Genomic DNA, 16,049 nt, shown 5'->3' with positions numbered 1-16,049 from the left:
GCATTCATCTATCATAGCATATCATATGACATTTTATAGACATCATCAACTCGTGGCATCATTACCGACGTATATATCTCATTATATCCTAACATTCATCTAAATAGACATGTCATCATCTCATCCACAAATCATAAATCTAACATTCATCTAGGCATGGTACATGTCCTACCCTTCATCTAAGCATTTCATATTTTATCTCATGGCATAAGACATTACATGGCATCATGTAGCTCAAGGGCAGCAAGCATATCATTACAACATTCAAGGGCGGTAGGCATAGAGTATCAATCATGTTAATCATCCAAGCATTGGAAATTAATTACTTTTCTAAACTTTATTTCTATTATACATTATTCATTTCCTTTTTAGGAGAAACAATTTCTCTTGAAAAAAAAAAAAAAAAAGTCTTCAACACGCATAAAAAGAGACGAATGTGCACTTATTTTGGACCATTTAAAAATGTGGGCACCAAAAGGTCAATTCTCTTAACGAAAGTATAGATATTTTATAAAAGAATAGTGTAGATGTTGGACCATTACTCTAGAGTCCTAGACAATTATGTGATAGAGTGTGACATATATTGTCTCTATTATTTGAAGTCGCTTTTATGGGTCACACGTTGCATGTGCTTTTTTCGGTTTATTTCTAGAAGTGAGAGAAGATATGCGGAGAGAACGAAAAAGGTCAAAATAATAATATTAATAGTAGCGAAAAGTGACATATCAATATAGAAAATAATAGAAAGTATTATTTTGGATAAATAGAATAAAATGGCTGAAAAAAAATAAATTTAATTGATTCTATTTAGTTTATTGAAGATTATAATTTGACGCCAAAAAGTTTAGGATAAAAACTTAGTTGCTGTTTTAGAAGTGGGATGTGTTAAAAGTACAAGTATTTTGAGCAGTAAAAGAAAAGAGAAACTACAATTGGTATTTTGTTTCTTACATTAAAATATGCAAATATTTCGTAATAATGAATAGAAAAATCCATCAAGACAAGGCTGTTCAAAAGATCGCCCAACCCAACCACCCTTCCTGAATCTTGATTGGTTGCAATGCATACGGTTAGTTTTAACCATTTTTTAAATAAAATATTACAAATCTAAAAAATTTCATCTAATATCATATCATTTAAAATTAGATATGACTATGATACCTCTTGCTTTTTAATAGAAAAAAAAAATTTTGATGTCACACCAAATAAATAAATAAATATATAAATATATATAATCTTACTCTCTTTTCAAATAAAAATGATGTAACATTATGTAAGATCTTATCCTATATATCTAGTCTTTTACTAAATTTACCCTACATGTGGTTCTCATTTATCACATATAATCTTATCCTTACATATGGATATTTCTTATTAGTTGCTTATAATCATAAACCTACAGCTCTATCGCATCTCAATTTAAACTCTCTCTCTCTCTCTCTCTCTCTCTCATAGTTGCTATTGCCATTAATATTGGATAGAAAAAAAAGTAATGGAGATAACTGGATCTAAATTCATAAATTTAAGCTTTTTGGGTTAAGCGATGTTATATTAACTTTTCAATTAGATTTCTCCAATATGTTATCTTCCAAAAAAGTGGTATCAGAATCCATTGTGGTGTGAGATAATGTGGCAAGGTTATTAAGGTCTATTTTGTAGTTTGAGTGAGAAGGGTGCAATGCGAGGTGCATATTAGATGATTTTGGAGAAACACCCAACAAAGTAATATTGGCAATTATTTTAGTTTAAAAAAAAAGTTTTGTGCGAGGTTCCAATGGTATTATCTCCTCAACAAACCATCCCCCTATTCCTTTGGCATTGTTGCTCCCCCCTCCCTTGCCCACCCAATTCCTTTGTCACAAATTGCTTGCCAATCGGTTGTCATTTCCACCAAACACCCTTAACTGAAAATAGGGTCTAGTAGGCTTACCCTTAAATAATAATAATAATAATAATAATAATAATAATAATAATAAAAGAAAGAAACCTCTTGAAAATTTTCATATATCATTAGCTTAGTTAAAAAAAAATAAAAGGAAAAAAATTTATCATTTTCTTTGTCTAATTTCTCACCAAATGATTCTAATAAAATGAAGCTAATATAAAAAAAAAATTATATCTTCATTATTGCATTAGTATGAAAAAATGAAGTTTTTTTTTTTTTGTTTTTTTTTTTTGTTTAAGAGAGTTTCAAGATCTCTTATTCAACAATTAAAAACTTTACCAATTGAATTAACTAAAACTTATAATAAAATAAAGTTATACTTCCTTTTTTAAGGGAATGCACAAATTAACGGAGGAGTGTTCAAAAAATTTGTCAACAAGCCATTGATGGATTCCTTAAGAAAGGTGCCATATCGAGATTGGGAAAATTGCAAGTGTTATTAAATGACCAAGCACATCCTCAATATTAAAATTATTTAAAGGAACATGATTGAAGACCATGAACAAAGTATTTACTCCTCGTTATTTTGACCATATATATCAAATACTATTATATTATATAACAAAATTGCATGTCCTTAATTACGACAAATGGCTCAGTTTATGTATAATGCATCATGTGATGTGCTTTCGTCATTTCACACGCATGCATCATGTGATGTGCTTTCTTCATTTCGCACGCTATAATAAGTATATTAAAATTATTAGCATAATTTATTTAAGTAGAAATCTATTACTAAAGTTTAATGAAGTTAAATATACATAGACAATGTTACACATTATCTGATGTGCTTTTGCCATGCAATTATATTAAAATAACATCGTTTTTTTTTTTTTTTTTTAGTGAATGAGGATAAGAAATTTTCTTAACTAAGCTAATGATATATGAAAACTTTCAAGAAACTTAATTTAATTATTAAGAATTTCAAAGAAATTTTAAAAAAGAAATATTTTTGTTTATTTTATGATTATTTTAATTTATATGGATAATTTATTATTACTTTCATTTTGATAATGATATTAGACAATGTACTTTTGTCACGTAACTAGAAGTATTTTTTTTTTCGATTTTTCTATTTATTTTATTGTTCAATTTTAATTATATTATTGAAATATTTAATTCAATTTACATATGATTTTTAATTAATTTTTGCATGCACCATTTGGCCACATTAAATTATTTACATAATTTTCTCTAAGTGAAATATATTGTCAAAGTTTCAAGAAGTCAAAAAATTATTGTTCCGATGATTAATATTTAATTATTAATATTTTTTAATTTAAATTATTTTGATATTCCGCCATAACTTTTTTTTTTTTGTTCAGCCATAAAATCATATTTTATAGTCGTGCACATGCTATGTAGCTCTTTTTATGCGCGTGCTTTGGTCTAAATGAAATTATTATTGATGCATTTTTTAAGAATTATATAAGAAAATTTATTATTTAAAATCTAAAGTTTTTGGTTTTGATAAAACTTGGTTGCACGTGATGTGCTTTCACACATGATGAAACTTATTTTTATTTTCCTAAAAATTGCTATCTATTTTGTTCTATTTCAATTCTACTAAATAAATATAGTCTTAATTTATATCTAATTTGAACACTAATACTCGGACAGTTGAAAATCCTTACCCACGATTAATTATAATATTAGTATTAATTAGTATATTATATCGTTATTGGTAGTACATATATAACAAAACATATTCAACTAACCTTTTTGTTTTTTGTTTTTTCTTTCCTTGGCATCTTTGACTAATGACTAACATCGATCTAGGATGACAATGACAGTTTTTAACTCACCCTAAAAGTTGATACATACACATTTGGAATCATCTTTCTTCTACTTCATTATATAAACAACTATAGCTTAATTAATATCCATATCCATTATCCTTTTCCTTTCATCTCTTCCTTATATTTGTGTCTCGTTTGTGTCTAAGTGGAGAGAAACAAACACAATGGAAAGTAAACCTTTTTGTTTGATTCTTCTATCCTTGCTCATTCTTTCATGCTGTGTGTCTCAAACTCATGAAAAAATGCAAGGACAAACTCTAGACTTTCTTCTCAATTCCACATTGAAGAAAAGTTCTGGCTTCGACATGAGTTTTTTTGAGGCAATCGACAATGTCAATGAAACTAGTGTTCATCCTCAGGAGGGGTTGAAGGAGAAAGATAGGATTGAGAGATTGCCTGGACAAACTCAAGTGAATTTCTCTCAATATGGTGGCTATGTCACGGTAGATAAATCAGCTGGTCGTGCACTTTATTATTATTTTGTTGAAGCTCAACATTCTAAGGATTCATTGCCTCTTCTTCTTTGGCTTAATGGAGGTATGCAGTACTATACTTGATCCTATCTCAGTCTCCAGTTAATGTCACTATCAAATAGTAGAAACACATGTATAAATACTTTTTCCTTTTTCTTTTTCGTTTTGTTCTTTGCTTATGTGTTTAGTGCCTTTTCTTTTTATTAATCTGTTTCCTTTTAAGTTTTAGAGATGGACAGGGATGGATAACCGATAAGGAAAAAAAGAAAGAATATATTTTATTTTTAACTAGTTTGTTGCCCTTCCTCACAAAAACAGGGGCCACGTTAGCTTTGGTCTAGGGGGTTGAACCCCTAGAGCAAAGCTAATGCCGCCCTAAAATAAAAATAAAAAAATACAAATTTAAACTTCTTGAGTCTCTAAATCTATATTTTAAAAGTTCAAAACCAACTAAAATAAAATTAAATATGATCCCTTTAACAATCTAATCTTGCAAATAAAGTTTCTGATTGAATCAGCGAGCGGAGTGGTTGAATTTGAATGTATTTTTTATTTGTTATTTGTTAAGTGAAGATTGGGGCATAGGACAGTCAATCAATCAGTAGTTAGTAAATATTAACACTAAAAAACAATTAAACAATTAGATAAGTGATGAATCTAAAAAAAATAATTAAAAAAAATTAGACAAGGGGTGTAGGATAGGGGAGTAATTGAGTGAAGACAAAAAAAATGTTAACACAACAAAAATTTTCTTAACAGAATTACAAAGACCAATAGTTGTCGAAGTTAAGTTGAATTATTAAATAAAGTTACAATGAATTTATACTTTTGATCGAATATGTGAGTGGAGTGGCTAATTTAAAATTTTTTTATTTTTTATTTATTAAGTGGGGATTAGGGCTTGGGTCAATTAGTCAATTAGTATTTAGAGAATGCTAACTTTAAAAGACAATTAAACAATTAGACAATAGATGATTCTAAAAGGAAAAAAAAAAAAATTAGACAAGAGGTGTGGGACAGAGGAGTGATTGAGTGAAGACAAAAACAAATGTTAACACAACAAAAATTTTCTTAATAAAATTATAAAACCAATAGTACATTGTCAAAGTTGGCTTCAATTGTTAAATAAAAAAATTGGACAGAGTAAAGACATAAACTAATTGGTAAAAATATTCTAATTAATAATAACTAAAGTTCACTTAACGACAATAATTAATATATTTATAGTATTTTTATTTTTTTTAACATGATATAGAAATCTTATTCTAATGACTTAATTTAAGTGTATATGTATGTAAAACTCCCTCCTAAAAACTTGAATCTTGACCCCTGTCCCCCACCCCAAAAAGAACTTATACGTATGAAGTGGTCATCATGCCATGGGTACATAGTGGGATTGTATTTAAAAACTATAGATTATTTCTAAGATTTGGTCTTAGCAATCATAATTAGTATGTTCATTATATGAAGAAACAATATACTGAATGAACTTATAATTTGTCTTTTATTATCTTCTTAGTACCATGGAAAAATTTGAATAGAATCATGTAGACCACAAAATTCATCTCTTACTCAAGATTAATCTTTTTTTTTTTTTTTTTTTACCCCTAAGAAAAAAAATCTTGGAGCCGCGGTCGCACAAAAAGCATTGCTACCCCCATCAAACTTTTACTTTGAAAAATAGTCAATTGTTCCTAAAGAAGCCTATAGCTAATATTTAAAACTACATAATAATAATAATAATAATAATAATAATAATAATAATAATAATAATAATAATAATAGTCAAAACATTTGATTTTTTGTTGACCACTTTTCATTACACCACATGACTACATAAATTTATGACACGTATACATTTAAAAAGCATGGAACAGTTGTGCCTTTTGAACGAAATGAGCTTATTGACCGAAAATGTGTATGTTAAACGAAAATGTACCTATTGAATGAAAATGTGTCTACTAAAGAATTATAATCCTTTGGGTATAGATAGTGGTTTATATTCATTTGGTAACTTCTTTTCAATTTCTTCTCTTTCTCTAAAATTGCTATTTGTAAGTCTGTATTTTTTTTTTTTGTTAAATAGTGAAAATGTCTAGGAATCAAGCCACATCAACGGTAGTAACAAAAATACTCAATGATTTCTTCATTTGGTAACTTCTCTTTAATTTTTCTTAAAAACATAAATTATTGCATGACTACAATTAAAAAACACATAAAGCTATAACTTTTCATTTGGAAAAACCTATCTTTCCTACGGTTGGTGTACAATTGCACCGTTCCTTTGGATAGTTATTAATTTTTGCAACCCTCTCAACTAACCATGCAAGAAAATTAGTATATACTATAATGAAGGAGCAGAAAATATAATGAAGGGTTGGAGGATCTAGGGTTTTGGTGCAGAATGATAAGATTAAGTGTGTGTATATATATATAGATATAGATATGGGACCCACTAATTGAATTGATGATAAATAAAAAAAAAAAGATTATCTTGAATTTAGATTCATTCTATTTGATTATGAAAATAAAAAAGTTTGATTATTAAAAAGAAAAAAGAAAAAAGATTCATCCTATCTAAGGCTGCATTTGTTTTTGCTGAAAATAGATTTGGAAAAACAATTTACACCCTGACGTGTGTTTGGTCAAGCGGAAAATTATTTTCGTTGGTAGTAAAATGAGCTTGGCTGAAGTGTAAAATAGATTACAGATCTATTTTACCTTCAAACCATTACCCAAAAAAAAAAAAAGGAATCGAACCGAGAGAGAGAGAGAGAGAGAGAGAGAGAGAGAGAGAGAGAGAGAGAGAGAGAGAGAGAGAGAGAGTCGCCCACCGTCAGAGAGAGAGAAGCCAGTCACCTAAACTTGAGATTGACTCCACCACCATCTGGGTCGTGCCTTTCACTACCGATCAAGCAAAGATCGACTCCACCGCCGATCTGCCCTGTTTCTCTCTTCCTCCCTCTTCCTCCCTCTACCACCCATGTCATCGATCTACCCTTTTTATCTCTACCCATTTCAAGCAAACCACCGCAAGACAAGTGATCCACCGTGACCTAGTCGCCTCCCTCGCATGATCTTGCCTCCACTGCCTCTAGATCGAACCCAGTCGCCTCTCTCTCTTCCTTCTTCTCTCAATTTGACCGGATTTGATGAATTTTTTTGTTGGGTTTTGTTTCTTTTGTGTTTATATATTGATAGGTGATACTATATATTTGTTTGGAAGCTGAGAAAATGTGAGCAACAAGTAGAAAATGTGTTTTCTATAGTATTTTCAAAAACACAACCAAATACTAAAAAATATTTTTCAAAGTATTTTTTTAAATGCCACCAAACACCTAAAAATATTTTCTTTTCTAAAACATATTTTCACCTAAAAATATTTTACACTTGGAAAACATTTTATATTGAACCAAACACAGCTTAAAAGACTAAATAGCTGAAAATATTTTACACTTGGAAAACATTTTACATTAAACCAAACACAGCCTAAAAGACTAAACAATTAAAATGGCATTTTTACTATTCATTTAACTACTACTATTTTGATATATATTCATTTATGAGATAAGCAAGAAACTTTAAATACTTCAATAGTGAAATGGGTAAAAACGTTAAATGTGGGACAAGATTAAAAAAAAAATTAGAAAAATGATTAGGTTTCGATTGGTGCGTCAAGGAAGTTCCTTCCCATATTTTTCGGCGTTTATGTGCCTATACGCCTATGGTATATATAAAACGAAAAGAAATATTTGTGATTAGTGGGACAAGATCATGGGAAATGGAAAACATAAGTTATAAAAAGAGAAGTGCATACTTGTTCTTAGACTTTTTCCTTATTTAGCAAAACAAACAAAAATTACAAATAGCAATTTTGAAAAATATCCACAGGTTTCTTGTATTTTTAAGAATGATGAATAAGAAGAAGTTATTAGATAAATATGACAAATATTTATACCCAAAAGATTATGATCATTCAATATACACTTTTCTTGTTCAATAGGTACCTTTTCGTTTAACAGACATCTTTTCATTCAATTTGAATGGTTATAACCTTTTAATAGACACCTTTTGGTATATATATTACAATCTTTCAATATAAAACTGAAACGTTTGACTTTTTATTAATCTCTCTTTATTGCGCCATACAACTACATAAATTAATGCCATGTATATATTTAAAAATACCAAATATTTGTGACTTTTCATTTTTAAACAGACACATTTTCGGTCAATAGACACATTTTCATTCAATAGGTACCTTTCAATATATCCAATATGAAAGGTTATGACATTTCAATAGACACTTTTTGGTATGCACATTTTCAGCCAATAAGCACATTTTTGGCCAATAGGCACTCTTTCGATCAATAGCTATCTATTTGTATATCAAATATGAAAGGTTATGACTTTTCAATAGACATTTTTTGGTATGCACTTTTCGGGCCAATAGGCACATTTCCGGCCAATAAGTACATTTCCGGTCAATAGGCATTTTTTGGCATATATATTACAACTTATCTTTTATATATATATATACACTCACACACAACACAAATTAATAAATAAAACAACATTACTTTCTTCTATCTAACTAATAAAACTTTGTGCTATTTCTTTCAATATCTTTTTTTTTTTTTTTTTTTTTTTAAATCATGCATTTTTGCTTATTGCTTCAACTAAAAAATAATGGTTTTTTTTTTTCTTGAAACTCATTCAATAGCTATTTCCGTGCGTCACACGAGTTAACAGCTAGTGTATATATATATAACACTACACAAAATAAGAAGAAGCCTTGTTATGGTATTTTTTGTTCATTTACACACTTCTATACTCAAATTCTTTAATTTAATTATTTAACCAAGTTGGTATTTAGGTATATTATTCGAATCTAGGTTAAACACATACAATCATATTAATTACTGTAGAAAAGTAAAGAAGGAAAGTAATATGATGATCCAGAAAAAATAATGAAACCAACAGTTTCAAGGTAAACACCTGGGAAGGATTTAAGTAATCTATTCTCAATGCAACAAATTCACTATGATAGAATGAAAGTTTTACAATAGAGTTTTCCCTAAATCTAAAGCTAACCCTTATAGTACTTACTCACACGACCACATGCATATCTAAATCCACAAACTCTTCTATTTGAATATGTCACACACAAATACCCACGTTTATGACTCTGAGATCCCACTCAAAGTTTTAAATCATCAGCTATGTATGATCTTATAGCAGCAACTTTAGATCTTCCGGTTCTAATAATGTGTAGATGGAATTCCGATAGTGACTTTGAAAGGAGAAAGCACAATACCTTTTCGATCTCAAAATAGCACCTCCAAAGTTATAACCAAACATGTCTTAGAGTTTCCTTTCTTTTTTTTTTTTCTTTTTTTTTTTTTTTTATACAAGATAGAATTCTACTTTAGCCTAATCTAAGTGTATATATGTGTAAAACTCCCTCCTGGAGACTTGAACCTCGGCACTTGCCCCCCACACTCCACAAGCATTTATACTTGTGGAGTGACCATCGCACCAAGGGTTTACGGTGGTTAGAGTTTCCTTTAAATACTAGGAGAATTAGATCTGAAACCCTAATCACTTAATGGGCTTAATGAGCTGTTCAGCAAAAATTAAATTTTGTAGATCCGTGTCTTGATCGGCCGAGTATTCTTCCCGATCAGTCGAACCTAAGATGTTTCGAACTTCTAAACCTGCAGCTTCCTTTTTCTTGTATTCTGACTTGTAGCAACTTGAATATTGTCTAATATACCTATAGACTTAAGAATCTATATTTAGACAAGTTTGTGCTCATGATTTGCGAATAGTTTTAAACTTTCAGAACCTAACAGGTATTATTAATTACTTTATCATTTATATTTTGATATTAAAGGCACTGGCGTATATACCATTTAAATAGAAAATAAAAGTGAAATTTAAATACTATAACTCGATATTGTATTTGTCAACAGAGAAGATATGTTATCTACATCTTAAGTATCTGCCACCTAGTTATAATATGGTCCTATTGGATGATTATTATTCTTGCTTAATTTCTCCATAGGTCCTGGTTGTTCATCTCTTGCTTATGGAGCAATGCAAGAGCTCGGACCATTTCGTGTGCACAGTGATGGCAAAACACTTTATGACAACAAATTTTCATGGAATAATGGTATAGCTATATATCTCATAACATTTATTTTATGGTTATTATTTTTTTTTTCAAAATTTAATAATGTAATTCTCATTATTTTCCAAACATAGATTTTCAATGTTTATTTATTTGAATTTTCTTTTCAGTCGCAAATGTTTTGTTCCTTGAATCTCCTGCCGGGGTAGGATTTTCATATTCCAACACAACATTGGATTATAGTATGAGTGGGGATAGAAGAACTGCAGGAGATAGTTATGTGTTTTTGTTGAATTGGCTTAGAAGATTTCCTGAGTACAAGAATCGTGATTTTTATGTTGCTGGAGAAAGCTATGCTGGGCATTATGTTCCTCAACTTGCTCATACCATTCTCTTCCATAATAAGAAAGCTAACAAGACCATTATCAACCTCAAAGGAATCATTGTATATATATATCTCTCTCTCTCTCATTCTCCCTCAAAGCACACACATACAATTGTAATTTAGATACTAGTCTATGAGGAGCAATTAGTTAGATGTCACACAAAAGGTGTTTATATATCTTTAAGCTTTTCGAAAGGAAGAATTTACTGAAATTTAGATGGTGAAGAAGACATCCTTAGTATATTAGACTGTAATTAACAACATACTTTGTTTTGGTGATCACATGACTTACAAACTTTAAAAATGATTTTCAAGGTGAGTTGACGTTCTAGAGTACAAATAGTTATTGAAAAACTGCTTGGTAGAAGTTTATACAAACAAAAAACAGTTTATAAGTTTGTTTGGTTTGTGAGTTTCTTTTTTCAATTTTAAAATCTGATATTCATTATTGAAGATCATTGAAATGTTTAAACTGCAAATTGTTTTTTAAACCAATTTTTAAAACACAGTGAACTTCGGATATATTCACATATGGATAAAACGAGTAATTTTTTCTTTTTTGGGTTATAGATAATTCAATACTTACAATAAGATAAAGGAGATTTGAACCTAGGATATTTTCGTTAGAAACACCAAACATCTAGAAGGTACTAACTAGTTAAGGTATAAGATTTTTAATAATAAAATAAGAGAATATTGATATCTTTTTTTTAGAAGTAAAATGTTGATATCCTTGATTGACTAATCATATAGGAATTATAAGTTCATTCTCATTACACATGTAGAGATAAGAGATTTAAGTCACTTTGACTCTTGGATTTCTTAAGCTATAGCTTTTACCATTTGTAAAATAAATTTCTTAAAAAAAATATAAGATATAAATACTATCAAATGAAAATTATAGATGATTTAATTATACAGATTAAAGGTCAAAATGTGTGGATGGTTGGTGTTTAATTTACACAGAAGTATTCATGGTTCAAATTTTTCCAACTGTCGAATTGTAAAATAAAAAAAAAATAAATAAATAAGCTGATTAAAAAATAATTAAAAAAAAAAGTAATAATGGTGAAGCAATGAGGAAATGAAGGTAAAGGTAGGATTCTTGGTTCAAGAGGCTCAAGCTTGAAATAGTTGTAGAGCAAGCCACAAAATTCTAAAACTACTTATATATAGTAAGTATTATAATTTTAAAATTAGTTTATTGGTTATCCTAGAATTATTTTGAAGCTTATAAATTGGTTAACATCTTTGACGTTTCTAATAGAAACATATATCTTAGGATTCAAATCTTCCTTCCATTATAATTATAGAATCACAAAACAAATATCTTAATGTTTTCGTTTTCATAATGTAGATTGGAAATGCATTGATCAACGATGAAACAGATACGCAAGGAATGCTTGATTACCTTGAGACCCATGCAATCGTTTCAGACCGAGACATGTATCAAATAAAAAAATATTGCAACTTCTCAACCAATGCCTCCACTCAGTCTCATGAGTGCATTGCAGCCAGTGAAGCAGCGTCGAAGGATATTTTCTACATAAATATCTATAACATTTATGCTCCCTTGTGCTCCTCTTCCAATCTCACAGCTCAGCCCAAGAAAACATCTGTAAGTTGATAAATTTTTCTAGTGAGCTTGAAACGAGAAAGAATAAAACAAGAAGGAAAATATACAAGTGGTTAGGAAATTAAAGAATCCAAGTTCTTAAAAAGTTTCGTAATTTTTTTTTTTAATTTCCTTCATTGCGTACATGCTTCTAATTAAGATCCAATGGTGCTTCAATTTTTAACCAACAAATGTCCTTTTAGCTTAGAAGTTGTTAAGGATTTTTTTTTTCTTTTACACGCATCATTCATGTTGCATCAGTCTAAAAAATATGGGTGCGTTTGTATAAGCTTGCAAAACGGCATTTTAAGTTTAAAATGAATTTTATAAAAAAGTTATGAGAAGTTGAAGTTGCAAAATAACGTTTTAAGTTTTCAAAATGCCCTTTTAGTTTTAACACACTTATTATTTAAAAGCAATGTCATTTATAATATATCATATCATGACTTTGTTGCTCCTAAATGTTGGGAAATTTAGACCCTGGTTGATAGAATTAATAGGTTCTAAACCCAAGTTATTAATTAAATTTATTATGAATAAATCTTGTTAAAACAAACTAACATCAATATCATACACAACAGAAAATAAAATAAGACAAGACATGATGAACCAAGAAAACCAATGAAGCAAACTAGTTTCACCATAAAAACCCTGGGGGAAAACCTTTCTGAAAAGCAATTCACTATAGTAAAGAGAAGTTTCAGGTCTAGTACAAAACCTTTGTCCCTAGACTCCACAATCCCCGTAGATGAACTCACAGTAGAAACCTTCTACCGCTTCAGAACATCTGAACTCTTCAATATATGAACGCCACCTTTTTTATGCACGGATCCCAGTATGTGACTCACTTACTAACTTGAGGAAGAAGAATGTTGGTTGCAAAGTTCTTCACTTCATCAACAATGAAGATCAATAACTACTTGGTTACAAAACTATAAGACGCAAAGACGCAGTAGCTTCTTTCAGAGAGAATAAAACAGCGGTCACCTTTTTCATGTGTTCTCCTTGTATTCTCTTGTGTGTCAGCCTTTAAAATAAGCCTTATATATGTCTAGGATTGTGAGAATTGAAACCCTATACAAATACATAAGCATGGGCCGAAAATCAGATCTGAAAAATTAATTTTCATAATTCTCGATAAATACAGTTGTCAAGAGCTGTCGAGACCTTGATAGATAGAATCTGTCGAGAGCTGTCGAGACTCATTAAATCTCGATAGATAGCTATCAGTAGAGAACTATTGAATTTTAATGAATCGACACTTCTTCACTTGTTTCTTAGATAGACTTGCATGGCTTTAATACTTGAACTTAAAACCTTATTCCTTAAAATATTAAACACATCTTAGATCTACCTAATTACAAGTAAAGTGCGTTTTGTCAAAGGATTAACCAATGCATGATGACATATGTTCCTAACATGAATCACTTATGTTCTAACACTAAAAATGTAATTTACATTGTTCTGTTATTATGAGGTGCAGATATTTAAATTTGATCCATGCAGCGACTACTATGTACGTGCTTATATGAATAGGCCTGATGTTCAAGAAGCCCTACATGCCAATGTTACTAGACTCACACATGACTGGGAACCATGTAGTAATGTCATACGCAAATGGGTTGATAGTCCATCAACCATCATTCCCCATTTGCAGGAGCTCATGGCCAATGGCCTCCGAGTGTGGATTTTCAGGTAAAAATATTATTGTCATATCTTTCGCTGTTCTATATTGACACAATTAGGAATTAACCTTTATCTTTTGTTGTTGTTACTCTCTCTAATTAATTTAGATATGTTTCCAATTCAATTCTCTTATTTTTTTTAAAAAGTCATTTAACTTGTATTTTCAATTTTGTCATTCTTTATGTCCACCAAAATGAAGTCGTATTGGAAAGCCATAAAATCATTAAAACTAACGATGATGTTTGATGGAATTAGACTAAATGATTAAATGAAAAACAAATTAATGTTAAATGTATGGGAAAAAAAAAGCTTAAAGAACTACAGTGAAACAGGTAAAAGTTTGATCATTGTAATTCGTACTTTAGCATTATTTTTATTATTGCTAATTGGTTTATAAATAATTACATAGTTCATCTTTGCTAAGAAATACTCCAACTTAATGGAAAAAATTAACCTCTTGGATAAAATACTATTTTGGTCCCTAAACTTTATTAAAAGTTTGTTTTTCGATCCTAAACTTTAAAAAGTTATTTTTTCATCCCTAAACTTTGTAAAGAGTTTTTTGAATAGTATAGAGGCAAAAATAAGAATGAAAAAAGAGCTTTTTCGATAGTTTAGGGATGAAAAACAAACTTTTAGTAAAGTTTAAAGACATAAAAAAAACATTTTTAATAGTTTAGGGACGAAATATGAACTTTTTAATAGTTTAAGGACGAAAAATGAATTTTTATAAGTTTAGAGATGAAAAACAAGATTTTGGTAAAGTATATAGACCAAAATAGTATTTTACCCTAGCCTCTTTCATTTGCTTAATGAGTTGATCACAAACATATCTACCTCCTTTAGATCTCTTTATTTTAGAGAAAAAGCTTTAGAATAAAGAGACCTAAAGGAGGAGCAAAGACCAAAGTTCAAGCTTTCAGAGGAAATTTCATACACATATACTTAGTGTAGGTTAAAGTATGATTTCTATCTCAGATTAAAAAAAAAAAAAATTGAAACCGATAGATCTTACTACTACTTGGGGTTTAATTGGTTATAAAATGGTTATGAACCACAAACTACAATATATAGAGGAAATCAAATCCCAAATACAGATCTTCTTAACTTCAAAATCACAAGGAGTTTTGAAGAATTAACCTTAATTTTTAGGATATTTTAGTGCTTATTGCACGCTAACAGGTTAACAAGCAAAGAAGTTATTGATGATTTCAGTGACTTTTTACCTTTTGTTTAAGACTTGTGGATCATATCTTGGCATCCTTATATATTCTAATCAATATATGATAATCAAAGCTTATATACAAATCTCAAATGAGTCTTTATTGGATGAAATGTAGTGGTGATATTGATGGAAGGATTCCTGTTACTTCAACAAAATACTCTATAAACAAAATGAAGCTTCCTGTGAAGACTACGTGGCATCCTTGGTTCCTCACTAAAGATCAGGTATTGCATGGTTATGTTTATCTTGAATATATTTCAATACATGTTTTTGCTTCAAAAAGCTCAAAATATTCTAACATCCTTTATTCAACAATGAAGATAACTTTTTTTGTTGTTGTCACAGGTTGGTGGCTATACACAAGTGTATGAGGGAGACCTGACATTTGCGACAGTAAGAGAAGCAGGACATCAAGTGCCGAGCTACCAGCCCGCGAGAGCATTTTCTTTGATCGAACACTTCCTTGAAGGCAAACCACTTCCTGATATGAGTAGACATAATTAATTTCATTTTTATCTACATTTCATAAGTTGACATGGGCTCTAGCTAAGTTGGTTCCTTTGCATTTGTAGTGCCAACTATGTTTCTTTTGATTATCTGCATTTACCTAATAAAAAGTTAATAGCATGTTTCTATTTTGAGCAAAAACCCAACTTGTTTTTACTTTTCACTCATTTAATATGTTGTCTAGTTTTGTTCCAACAATTATATCACTGTTAGGGTTGATAAATGTGTTGGTGAATCCTAGTGTAGAACATATCAAAATTAGGTTGTATTAATAAATCTAT

General features: G+C 29.7%; 1 protein-coding gene across 1 annotated transcript; it reads left to right on the top strand.

Moving 5' to 3' along the window:
• The first annotated feature begins 3,836 nt into the window (after positions 1–3,836).
• Positions 3,837–15,909, top strand: LOC142617989 (serine carboxypeptidase-like 40). The gene is made up of 7 exons (XM_075790969.1): positions 3,837–4,281; positions 10,285–10,392; positions 10,521–10,795; positions 12,093–12,353; positions 13,834–14,045; positions 15,377–15,485; positions 15,607–15,909. Exons 1-7 carry the CDS (start codon positions 3,909–3,911, stop codon positions 15,763–15,765), a joined length of 1,497 nt encoding a protein of 498 aa, XP_075647084.1. The 5' UTR covers positions 3,837–3,908; the 3' UTR covers positions 15,766–15,909.
• The last annotated feature ends 140 nt before the right edge of the window (positions 15,910–16,049 follow it).

The sequence above is a fragment of the Castanea sativa genome, chromosome 11 (assembly GCF_040712315.1).
Source record: "Castanea sativa cultivar Marrone di Chiusa Pesio chromosome 11, ASM4071231v1".
Taxonomy (NCBI): domain Eukaryota; kingdom Viridiplantae; phylum Streptophyta; class Magnoliopsida; order Fagales; family Fagaceae; genus Castanea; species Castanea sativa.
This window is presented reverse-complemented; position numbering and strand designations above follow the sequence as displayed.

Excerpts from the sequence above, each read along its gene's own strand:
- LOC142617989 (XM_075790969.1), top strand. The coding sequence starts at position 3,909 with ATGGAAAGTAAACCTTTTTGTTTGATTCTTCTATCCTTGCTCATTCTT. Across the intron at positions 10,796-12,092 it reads TCAACCTCAAAGGAATCATT|ATTGGAAATGCATTGATCAA; the intron begins GTATATATATAT and ends TTCATAATGTAG. Across the intron at positions 15,486-15,606 it reads GGTTCCTCACTAAAGATCAG|GTTGGTGGCTATACACAAGT; the intron begins GTATTGCATGGT and ends TTGTTGTCACAG.